Genomic DNA, 12,782 nt, shown 5'->3' with positions numbered 1-12,782 from the left:
GGTTTTAGGATCCTTTTAGGGAGTGGCCTTGGATCTCATTTTTGGACTTAAGCTAATACTAGGTAAGTAATCCACCGATAACTCCGTATTTCCAGTATTTGAGAAATTATTTTATATGGTAAAATAATTGTCTAGTATTTGTTATTTTATTTTGAGACTACAACAAAATAGAATTTTTGTGACATTTGACATATGTCGTAATATAGCAAAAAATCTTCGGAATAACTCTATACCGACTTTTGTAACAAATGTAGATTATATGTCATAATTTCCATAGTCTGTATACTTTGTTGTGACATTTCCAAGAAACTTCGGTACCTATATATTCCAACATTTATTGTGATATTTTCCCAACATTTGCAAATAGTCTTAATATGGATTTTATTCCAACATTTGTATATGGCTTAAGAAACACTTTTTTTTTTTTATTATTTTTACAACATTTGTAGATGTCGCCACAAGTTTTTATCAAATTACTTTTGAAATATTGCAATATTTATAATTGTTGTTATAGAGGTTATATAATAACATTTGTTAAACGTCTCTTAAATTACTTATATTGACTTTTTGTAAACATTGGTTTAATAAAATAGCAATTATATATGAATATTAATTTAAGTCGAAATTTCTAAATGTTAGTAAAAGTTATTCATCTTTTCTAATTTTAAAATCAAATGTCGTTTATAAATGTTGGTAGAAGAACATTGTATAATTTTTCACAATATTAATTTAAACAATATTTATATATGATATAATTAAATAAAATATGAGATATAGTTTAAATTCTTTAAAATTAATTTGCACAATTTAATAAAATATTAACAAAAATTATTCATAAAAAATTTAAAAATAAAACTAATTAAAATAATGTCAACATTATCTATAAATATTTTAAAAATAACTTTCAAACATTATAATAAAGCTAAGGTTTCAATCCGTATAATTGTCTTTAAATTTGTCATGATGATCTCTTATCTGCAAAATAAAATATACAAATATAGATCAATTAATAAAGAAAAAGAGATAAATAAATAATACAATTTATAATTTTAAAAATTTAAAATCAATTTAAACAATGTCTAAATGATCTACAAATCTTTAAAAATTAACTTTCAAATATTATAATAAATCTAAAGTTTCAATCCACATAATTGGCTTTAAATTTATCATAGTGATCTCTTATATGCAAAATAAAATATACAAATACGTCAGTGTCTATCTAAATCAATTAATAAAGAAAAAGAGATAAATAAATAATACAATTTATAATTTTAATAATTTAAAATATAACAAGATGATATTATAAAAGTTGTACCGAATTATTATCGCTAAAATGAAATTGAGTGGGTAATTGAGAACGAGGACTACTTGTAGCATCTCCTGCCTACAAAATTTTTACATTTAATAAAATAAAGGTAATATAACAATAAAAGTTAAATTAAATGTAAACATATATGATATATTAGAATCAATAATACAAATTTGAAATACAAATAAAAAATAAAAATAAAATATCAAACCATGTGGAGCATATATAATTTGCATAAAAAAGTACAAATAAGCTATTTTTATATTGAAGGAGAATATATAATTTGTCTCAAGTTATGTATGTGTGTCATAACCATAATAAGAACCTTTAAATAATTTAACTTGGAATAAAAGGATGGAATACAAAACTTCAACAAAGCTATGTGTGAGCCATAATTGTAACAAGAACACTATAAGAAATAAAAATTATATAAGGGGAAAATTGTAAAACTTCACCAAAATTATATGTACCCCTTAAGTATAGTAAGAACCCCTAGGGGGAACAAATTGTAAAAACTTCAACAAAACTAGGATTAAATAAAAAAACTAAATGACAATTTTAAGGATGGAAGCCTTGCATCCATGTCATGACCACCCCATCATCACTGTCGGCAAGGAGAAAAACCAAAAACATATTTTTAATTTTTCAACAAAAAGGGGATGTTTTTGGAGATCTCATCCCAATTAAATTCAATCTTTTTTTTTTTTCTTTTAAGAAATATTCTCAAACCCTTGAATTAGATTAATTAAATTCTCATAATTGTTTTCATAACAAAAACTAATAAAAAAAATTAATCAACTATCAATCATTTATCAAAATGAATAACAAGTTAAATATTTAAACAATATTGCAAGAAAAACAATGCTAAAAAATATTATGAAATGAAGAAAAATCGAGATATTTACTTTATCTCCTGACAAGAACTTTATTTTTGGCCTTTTGCACTATTAGGGGGTTTTCTTGTCTTATATGTAGATCATGAATCTATAAGCCTCGTAGGTTTTTCTGCTCATAAAAAAAAAAACTACCGCCTAATTTTTGACACTCTTGAAAATTAAAATATTGATGCTTTTATTTTTCCCTTAAATAGCACTTTTTTCAATTTTAAATTATCGTTTTAATTTTTTTAATATAGATATATACATATCCTAACTTAAAATGGTGCTTTCAAATATATCCTAATAAATAAATGCAATTTAAGTCATATTGGATTATGACATTTGTTACATATTGGATTATGACATTTGTTACATAGGTTATAACAAACGTCTTAACAAATAATATTGTAGTGACATTTCTTTCAATGTAGCTAAAATCTTAAAAAATATTGCAAAATAAAAACCTTTTGTGACTATAAGTAGAAATGTCATTATAAATGTAAGAATAAATAAAAGCATACCAACATTTATTACAATTATCGCTTAAAAGTTATTTTAATGGTTTGCAGTGACATTTGCCAAAAATGTTACATTAAAAATGTCACAATAAGTGTTTTTTGTTGTAGTGTGAATATCTGTTATTTTTGTTAATATTGAAAATATTTATCATGAACATGTATTTTGAGATATTTTCTTTAATCAATTATTTTTAATTAGTTTTTGACTTAGTAAATCTACGTTGGTGTGATGTTAATTAAATGATCGCTATTCATTTTAACTTGGTTATTAATTAATTATTTATGATAAGTGTGTAATAATTGCATTCAAATGATTACTTCAACATTTTAAAAATTCGTATATTTACAAGGGCGGGTTGGTGATTCTGATATCATTTGAATTGATTTAGTTATTTGCATTATTTATTCATTTATTTATTTTTATAATCATTTTAATTTAGTTTTGAAGGAGTTGGTATTTTGTATAATTTTAAATATTTTGGTTGCTTAAATTTTTTATATTTCATTTCTGGTTATCTATTTATTTTCCCTAAAGTGAGATCTTGATATTTATTAGTATTTTTGAGCATATATGAATTTGAAGAATTTAGAAATTTATTAACTTGTACTCTGTAAATATTTTGTATCTGAATATTTTTTTCTCCGAATGAGCGATATGCAACCCTGTCAGTGGGGGAGTTAAACCTTGACCTTTTAGACAAGAAATTTTGGAAAAATGAGACTGCAGTTTCGCACCATGTCCGTTCGGTGAAATAATTAACGGCTAACTGATATTTCAGTCTTGGGTCACTGAGGGTAAATAAATGACCTTTGTTGTTCTGGCTCCGGTCACCGAGGGTAAATAAATGACCTCTAGCATCCATAGTGAATTTGGAGACACACACTGGAATCTGTTACACCCTGCTTTCACTTTTGATTTTGATTTTCTTCAATTATACTATTTATGTGTTATTGATATCTAAGTATATTTCAAACACTTTTTGTCCTGCCTTGAAGTTTCTGTATTTCTAAGATCGTGTTTCTGGGTTTCAAATTTTGGTGAATAACATATTTGGAAATATTCTTTTATTAGAATATTTTACTCTGTATTTTGTTTAAATTATGATTTTGGAGACTTGTATTAATCTGAAAATCCGGTATACTTGAAACATACCTCTGTAATTTCTAGTTTAGTCTAACTATGCTTTGGAGAGTTATGCTCTTATTTGACAATTTACTATATTTCTGATTTACAGCTTTGAAATCTGATAATTCCTTTTGCCTAAAATATTTTTGGTTAACAATATTATTTGAGAACTATACCCTTGATGAATTATTTATTTTGTATTTGTTAAGCTTTGTTTAGTCTAAGTTTGAAAGCTTAATTGCTCTCGGTATTTGAAATTGAGATTTATACACCCTATTGTTTTTTACAATTTTTTGGATTACTTATTGGGCTAGTGAACTCATGGATTTGTTTTAAATTCTTTTCATATCAAGTGTGGTAGACCGGTGTGGACCTTGAAAGACTGTCTGTAGATGTTGTCTTGTTCTGTTGTAAAATTTGAGTACTTGTCATTGTCTGTCCCTTGTATCCCTGTATTTTTTATTTTGGACTTCTTGTATCCCCGCATTGTATACTCTGTAGAGTTTGTAATTTTGTAACTCAATTGGTTCGTTATAGTTTTGCCTGTCATGAATCAGGTTCTAAGGCCTGCAAGGTATATTGGGTTCACGCCATGAGGGTATACGGCCGTTTGTCCACGCGCCGAGTCCGGTTGAGCCAGGTTCAGGGCGTGACAAGTTCCAAGATACTATATGACTCACCCTTTTAGGTTAAAATAAAAAAGGAATAATTTAGTTTTGCTCGAAAATTGGATTCTTGATGTTGCTTTTGTTATTCATTGGTATCTATGCAACATGTCTACAAGGTCGTAGTTTTTAAGTGTTGTTTGTTTCTTATGGTTGCTTGTGGTTTGTTTCTGAACTTGTTTGTTGTGTTCTTGGCTATTTTGTTTTTTAAATCATATACAAGCAATCTATTCAACCAAAATTGCTATTTGTATTTCATCGAGTCCATGTGAACCAGTCCTTGTTATTGTCTTCTATAACGGAGGTTAGATCCTTGTCATTGTCTTGTATTATGGAGGTTTGATCCTTGATTATTTCATCAAAGGCAATGTGAACCAGTCCTCGGAGTCGGGAGGGTGGAGATTGACCAGAGTTCTTCATTTTAGAGGGATTGGATTCGGATCCAAAGAAGAAAGAGATCCGAAAACTTAGGTTTATTTTAATATTACTTTTAACTTTATCTCGTTTTTAAATAATTTTTTAATATTAAGTAGGTCATGTAACCAAACACTAGATGAATAGAATAACTTACAGCAATAATTGAATTGAAAATTTCTAAATATAAAAATAAAGGGATTAAGAGGGCGGAATTTGAATAATTGAGGGATTATTTTGATATTTTGATATTTCTGCCATATAAATATATATAGAGAGAGAGCGCTCAAAGAAACCTTTAATAGTGCCAACACTAGTATAGTTTAGTGGTAAGACAAATTTATTTTCATGTAAAAGATGCATGTTTAAATACCACCCACTGCATGGTGAATAAGGTTTTTTTGTGGCAGATTGTGGCAGACACGGACAGTGGGTCTCCCATGCACAAAGTGAGGGCGCATGTTACTTTCAGCACATCCTCAGATACCTCTAGCTCACAGTGGCTTGTCCACTTAATTAATAAAATAAAATAATTCACCAGCCAATAGATCCATTCATCTTTCTTTATTTCATCCAATAAGAAAGTAAACACACGTGTGACGTGATGATAAAACCCTAAACTTGAGAAGAAGCACAGATGGAAGCTGCAGTACTAGTCTCAAAACTAAGACCAGATCCGTGGAGTTTCTCCTTAGTAATAGCATCCAACTTCTCAGCCATTTCTATGCTCAAATGGTTCACCCAATCACCAACCTTGCCCTTCCTGAAATAATAATTAGGAGCCATTGGTGCCTTACTTGTTTCCCCATCAATATTCACAGCACTTTTATTGACCTCAAGGTTGCTTAACTTGTCAAAGCTACATAGCCCCACAAGGTCCTCCATCACTCCATCTCTCTGTTCCTCCGTGGAAAAAGGACAGCCCATGAACTCAGCCAGTCTTCTCAAATGATTCACTGGATCCTCCATCATCTTCTCATACCTCAAGAACAGCACCTTCTCAGGCCTTCTCAAGCTCCCATTCCAGTATCCCAGCTCATGATCCCAGAAAGGGCCAAAAGGAGCTATCCCTTGGGAGAACAACTGGAATGCTTTGTTGAACTCAAAGCCTTCATTTCTATTAGTAGCTCCACTCAAGCTAATGCTCATCCTCTCATTGAAGCTCCACAGTGACACAAAAGTATCCTTAGGTTCACGACAGAGATAAACAATGCGGCAGCTGAGAACACTCTTAGGTAGCAAAGGTAAAGGTAAATGTGTAGTAAAGATTGTGGGAGATGGTAAAATGTTGAGATGAGGGATGGTGCGGTGACTGAATAAAGTTTCAAGGAAAGGAACACAGTCATGAGGAGTGGTGGTAAGAAGAGGGTGATCGGAGAGGGAGTAGGTGTGGCGATGGAGGGTGGCAAAGGCCAGAGCTTTTAACCATGTGGTGCCTGATTTAGGGTTGGTAACAAGAAGGATGTCGGCAGGACGAGGGTTGAAATAGGATTGGATGGCCATAGTGATGGGCAGGAGGACGTTAGGAATCCAACAGGATTGGTAATGGAGAAGGGAAAATGGCGGCCAATGGTGGAGGATGGGGAGTTGGGAGGTGACGTTGTCATAGGACTTATAGATTTCTTCATCTCTTTCATTGTCTTCTTGGGTCTTTGGTGAAGGGAAGCATTGAGAGAAAGCTGGTGGTATGCTTGCCATGGAGATTGAGAATGGAGAGAAATAGATATGCAAAGATGCTAAGATAGGGCCGATATATATATGCATATGGATATGAAGGTATCTTAATTTATATATATATATATATCTACTTTCAATGTTTTCGGGGGGTTTTTGGTAGAAAATATGATGAAGTTTAATTTGAAGGTGTTTGTGTTATGGAGTTGAGAGGCGCATAAGGGAGGACTTTTATTTTTATATTTATTTTTTGAAAATTGGATAAATCACTTTTTTAAGCAAAATGAGGAAGGAGTTATTATAGCCTCTGGAGCTTTGAGTTAGCTTGCCGGCAACTGGGATGCCATAGAGTCAAGAATAAAAGGATATATTTTATATGCCAACCAACCATGTGCAGGTGGTTCCCTTGGTCCGCTTTGGACGTCTTGCTATTTTAAAATAACAAGTTGATAACTAGTACCAATGTACCATTGACCTTGATGATTCCGAGTTTATTTGGGATTATGTGTCATCTACGAGAATTTTCATGCAAATTAATTTTATAGAGATGGAACCCGCCAATATTTGATTAATAAGTTTTAAGTAAATATTTCAGGATGAATTTGATTACTGTGTGTTTTAGACTCCTGTAACTCAAGCAAATTTGGATCTCTTTTGAGTAAATTATGGGAGCCAATGTTAAAATTTCTCATAAAAAATTATCATTATAATTCCACATTTTAGACTTTCTTTTAAGATTTATAATAATAATAGTTATTTATTATTATTATTATTGTTATTATTATTTTCATTATTATTATATTTCAATTTTAAGTTTTATTTAAAAAAAAAGATAAAAGTACATTTACCATTTTAAACAGACCAAAATGATCAAGATATCTTTATTTTTCTAAATAATCAAAATGACTTAAATATATTTATCTTCCTGAAATAATTAGAAAGGTAGTTCCTGTGAATAGGCCAAGTTGCCTCTATAATCTCTCTATTACAATTTGGTCGCAGGAAGTTTCTCTATTTTTCAAATCCAGCAATTCCAGTCCATATCTTAACAGACATTGGTCTTTCCATTAGAAAGTGTTGATGTGGCTTTCTTTATCATTAAAATAGTATTTAACAAATCTAAAAAAGCCACGTTAATGATGGCCGAGAAGATTAGGAAAACCTAGAGAAACAGTAGAAATTCATGAAGGAGATAAACAGTAACTTAAGCACAGTGAATCAGCCATTCAAAACAAGCACCATTCTCTCCATACTTCTCATCACTTCACTATCTCACACACAATACAAGGACTGACTCAATATAAATATATAACAGGACTCAGTACACAACTTGACTTGACTAAACACACTAATAAAGCAATGCCCAGATTACCTCGAACTAATGCACATCACCCAGATGATTAAATCCTGAGCATCCAAATTAAACCTCATTGTTCCCTCCAAATACAACTGTTTAAACTACCAAGTATTTCTGAACATTTTCAGCTGAGTACTCAGACATAGCCTTTCTGCATCCATATCTTCAATCACCCCATCAGATGGATGAAGCTGGCTTTTGTCTGTTTTGGATTGGATGGGAGCTGCCTTTTTAATATACGTGTGTGTGCGTTGTCAGCAGCCTAGTGGCGTGCTTTATCTTACTTTTTTGCACTATATTATGTAACCGTTTTGTTTTGGTTATGTTAAGCTGAAGAATTTATTTCTCTTTCGTACTTCACACTTGAATATAGTGAGAGAGTGAACTAAGTATTCTTGTCTTGTATCTTTTGTTTTCCAACAGTGGTATCAGAGACACTATTTTTTAGCTCAAACCTTAAAGGAAGATGGTTGCAAATGGCAGTGGCACTGGGTCTTCTCAGGTGAATGTGCCACCCTTTAATGAAGATGGTTACAACCTATGGAGCTTGAAGATGGAGACCATTCTTCTCTCTCGTGATCTACGGGGAATGGTTGAGAAGGGATACAATGAAGAAGAAGAAGGTGAGCACAAGAGAACAGAGAACATCAAAAGAAATTCAAAGGCCTTATGTCTAATATAGCAAAGTGCTGGATGTCAAGGTTCTTATTTGAATCTCACAAACGATGAATGCAAAGAAGGCCTGGGATATCCTGAAGGGAGAGTATCAAGGTTGCACCAAGAATTCTTGCAGCTGCCCAGCTTCACTCTCATTGTCAAGACTTCGAGAATACACGCATGAAGAATGGAGAAAAGGTACAAGACTACATTAGTAAGGTGCTAACCGTGCGTAGTATACCATATTCAACCCTGAGAGAGGAACTCGGTGATCCAGTCATTGTTGGGAAGATTCTTTGGAGTCTAACTCCAAGTTTCAATCATGTGGTGTCATCTATCATAGAATCGAAGGACCTGAGTTCTCTCACTGTTGAAGAACTCAGTGGGTCTCTCATAGGCCATGAAGGCAGATTGGATATAGAGCAAGACCACATAGAGGAGAAGATACTGTATTTCAAGGATGTTTCATTTCGTGAGCAAGGTGATCATGGAGGTAGAGGTTGTGGCCAAGGTTTTCACAGAGGAAGAGGGAGATGATGAGGATGGCATTCATACCAACCTCATGTCACTGAGGGTGATAAACAACACAGGGATATAGTGTTTTGGGTGCAAGAGGTACGTGCATATAAAATCTCAGTGCCATTATAAGAACAAGGAAGTAAACCTAGCTGAAGACACTAAAGACACTGAGGAGGCTGATGAAGGAGTGTTGTGCATGGCTTCCAGTGAAGATACAAATGAAAGAGGAGGTATGTGGCTCATTGACTCAGGTTGCTCTAATCATATGTTAGGTAACAAGTTGCTCTTTCAAGAGGTACCAAACAAAATCATCAGGCTAGGGGATGGAAAAACACTAAATGTTCGAGGGATTGGTTCTATTAATCTTCGTTCAAGTTGTGGTAAAACCCATACACTAACTAATGTTGAGTTTGTGCCAAATCTTACGCACAATCTATTGAGTGTTGGGCAGTTAATGAGTTCTAGCTTTATGGTGGAGTTCTCGGGAGGAGAATGCATTATCAAGAATGAAACAACTAAGGCCAAGGTTGCTCAAGTCTGCATGACATCGCATAGGCTCTTTCCCCTTAAAGCTGATGATGTTGGGTCGGCGAACGTTGCAAGAGATGGTGAAGTGACAGATCTCTGCACAAGAGGTTTGGTCACTTAAATCTGAAAAACCTGAAGTGACTATCAGAGAATGAGATGGTCATCGGACTTCCAGTTGTGACAGCAATCGGACCCTGTGAAGCTTGTTGTCTGGGAAAGCAAGCTCGATAGGGATTTACCACCGGCCAAGCAAGAAGAGCAAAGGCGCCACTAGAACTCATTCATGCAAATCTTGTCGGTCCAATGCAAATTCCGTCCATTGGAGGTAACTTATATTTCTTTTTATTAACTGACGACTACTCCCGGCATAGCTGGGTGTATTTTCTTCAAAGGAAGTCTAAAGCACTGTTGCCATTCAAATCTTTCAAACTGTTGGTAGAGAAACAATTATCCATGCCAGTGAAGAGTGTTCGAACCGACCGTGGTGGGGAGTTTACTTCGCATGAGTTCGAGTTATATTGCGAACACTTTGGCATTTGGCACTAGTTGACGGAACACCCCAAGAAAATGACATTGCCGAGTGGAAGAATCATACAGTGACGGAGATGGCGAGGACAATGCTGATGGAGAAGATGATACCATCTGAACTCTGGACGGAGGCCACGGCCACCGCTGTCTACAATATGAACCGGTCACCGGCATGTGCTCTTTATCACAAGACTCCATACGAAGCTTTGATCGGGTTCAAACCTGACATGGCACACCTTAGAGTTTTTAGATGCTTGGCATATAAGTTCGTTGACTCATAGCAACCAAGAAAACTGGATGTGAAATCCCAACCAAGTGTCTTCATTGGCTACTGTGAGAGATCATAAGCTTACAAAGTTATAGATCTAGAGACTAAAAAGGTGCACGTTAGCAGAGACATTTATTTCTTTGAAGAGAAGAGTTGGGATTGGTTGAAGACCAATGACGTGGCTGCATCAAATTATGTGCCACTTGATCAGATGCAAAGGGACATTATTGATGATCAAAATGGTGAATCTCCACTGATGGTTCCATCCCATGGATGCTTAGATATATATATCTCAGCCTCCAACTTTGCAATCAACTGTCTATCATTCCAGTGAATCAACACATATGACTAAAGAAGAAGATGCTCCAGTGAAGTATCGTAATCTCAATGATATATATGACTCATGCTCTTTTGCTTTGACAGCTACAAATCTAGTCATGTTCGAAGAAGCAATTAAGAGCAATGACTGGGTAGCTGCCATGAATGAGGAAATGAAGGCAATACACAAAAATGAAACCTGGGAGTTAACCACCCTGCCAGAAGGGAAGAATGCAATCAGATTGAAATGGATTTTCAAATCCAAATTCAACCCTGACAGCAGCTTATTGTGAAAGAAAGCTCGAGTGGTGGCGAATGGTTTTACTCAACGGGAAGGTGTGGACTTCTAAGAGGTTTTCTCTCCGGGGCCCGGATGGTGACTATACGCTTGTTCCTAGCCCTTGGGACACAAAGAGGGTGGTGCATCTATCAGTTGGATGTCAAGACGGCATTCCTGAACGGTGAACTAAAAGAAGAGGTTTTCATGGTGCAACCGAAGGGGTTTGTCATTGACAGCAAAGAAGACCAAGTATACAAACTTCGCAAGGTGTTGTACGGGCTTCGGCAGGCTCCTAGAGCCTGGTATAGCCGCATTAACCTGCAGTTCAAACAAATGGGTTTCATGCACAGTGATAATGAGCCCACAATTTACAAAAAGCATCAAGGAGAATCAGACATACTTCTAATTTGTTTGTACGTTGACGACATAATTTACATGGGATCTTGAGAGGATATGCTAAGAGAATTCAAGGAGGTTATGATGAAGACGTTAGAAATGTTGGACCTCGGTCCAGTGAGATATTTTCTCAGCTTGGAAGTGAGGCAGACGAATGGAGCTCTGTTCGTGTTATAACGCAAGTATGCAGAAGACTTGTTAAACAAAGCTGGGATGTTGAACAGCAAGCCAGTGGCCACTCCGATGAATTTCAATGAAAGACTTCACTCACAAGACAGTTCAAGCTATGCCAACCCCTCAAGATACAGAAAGTTGGTTGGAGGATTGCTTTACCTCACACACATGCGTCCGGATATCATGCATGCAGTGTCGGTCGTGTCTCGCTACATGCAAGCTCCAACTATGCACCATTTTGGAGCAGTTAAAAAGATACTGTGTTATGTCAGTGGAACCTTTAATTATGGGATACATTATTCAATCAATGAAGAGTTCAAACTTATCGGGTATTCGGACAGTGATTGGGGAGGGTCCCAAGATGTCCGGAGAAGTACGACAGGTTGGGTCTTCTCTTTAGTTTTAGGGGCCATAGCGTGGTGCTCAAAGAAACAACCGATCATCTTACTATCTAGCATCGAGGCGGAGTACATCTCTGTTACCGCTGCAGCTTGTGAGGCCATTTGGTTGCGTCGACTCTTGGAGGATCTAAATGAGAAACAAAACTCAGCAAGTATCATCTTCTGTGACAACAAAGCAACAATCTCCATTACCCGAAACCCTATCCTACACGGGAGAACAAAACATATTGATACCCGGTATCACTTTATACATGATCTCGTGAAAGATGAACAAATTGACATCATGCACTGTGGGACAGATGATCAAGTTGCGGATGTCTTCACCAAAGCCTCACCATGTCACAAGTTTGAGATGTTTCGTGATGCACTGGAAGTTGGAAGCTCTGAGCAAGGGGAGCGTGTTGAGAAACAGTGTAGGTTGCTCAGAGCTAAACAGTTGACTCCCATCTTAGAGTCAGCTGGGTCACGTACATGCATGGAGAAATAGTGGGCTGATTAGATGGATGAAACTGGATTTTGTCTGTTTTGGATTGGATGGGATCGGAGCTGCCTTTTTAATGTACATGTGTGTGCGTTGTCAGGGGCCTAGTGGCGTGCTTTATCTTACTTTTTTGTACTATATTATAACCATTTTGTTTTGGTTAAGTTAAGCTGAAGAATTTATTTCTCTTTCGTGCTTCACACTTGAATACAATAAGAGAGTGAACTAAGTATTCTTGTGTTGTATCTTTTGTTTTCCAACAAAAAATGGAGTAGCTGAGGACATTGTGAA

General features: G+C 35.0%; 1 protein-coding gene across 1 annotated transcript; it reads right to left on the bottom strand.

The window, feature by feature from the left end:
• Positions 1 to 5,525: 5,525 nt before the first annotated feature.
• On the bottom strand, positions 5,526 to 6,608 carry LOC120273775 (flavonol sulfotransferase-like). Its single transcript, XM_039280479.1, has one exon. It carries the CDS (start codon positions 6,606 to 6,608, stop codon positions 5,526 to 5,528), a length of 1,083 nt encoding a protein of 360 aa, XP_039136413.1.
• Between the last annotated feature and the right edge of the window lie 6,174 nt (positions 6,609 to 12,782).

This window comes from Dioscorea cayenensis, chromosome 12 (genome assembly GCF_009730915.1).
Source record: "Dioscorea cayenensis subsp. rotundata cultivar TDr96_F1 chromosome 12, TDr96_F1_v2_PseudoChromosome.rev07_lg8_w22 25.fasta, whole genome shotgun sequence".
Lineage (NCBI taxonomy): Eukaryota > Viridiplantae > Streptophyta > Magnoliopsida > Dioscoreales > Dioscoreaceae > Dioscorea > Dioscorea cayenensis.
Note: the sequence above shows the minus strand (reverse complement) of the source record. Positions and strands in the feature narration are given on the sequence as shown.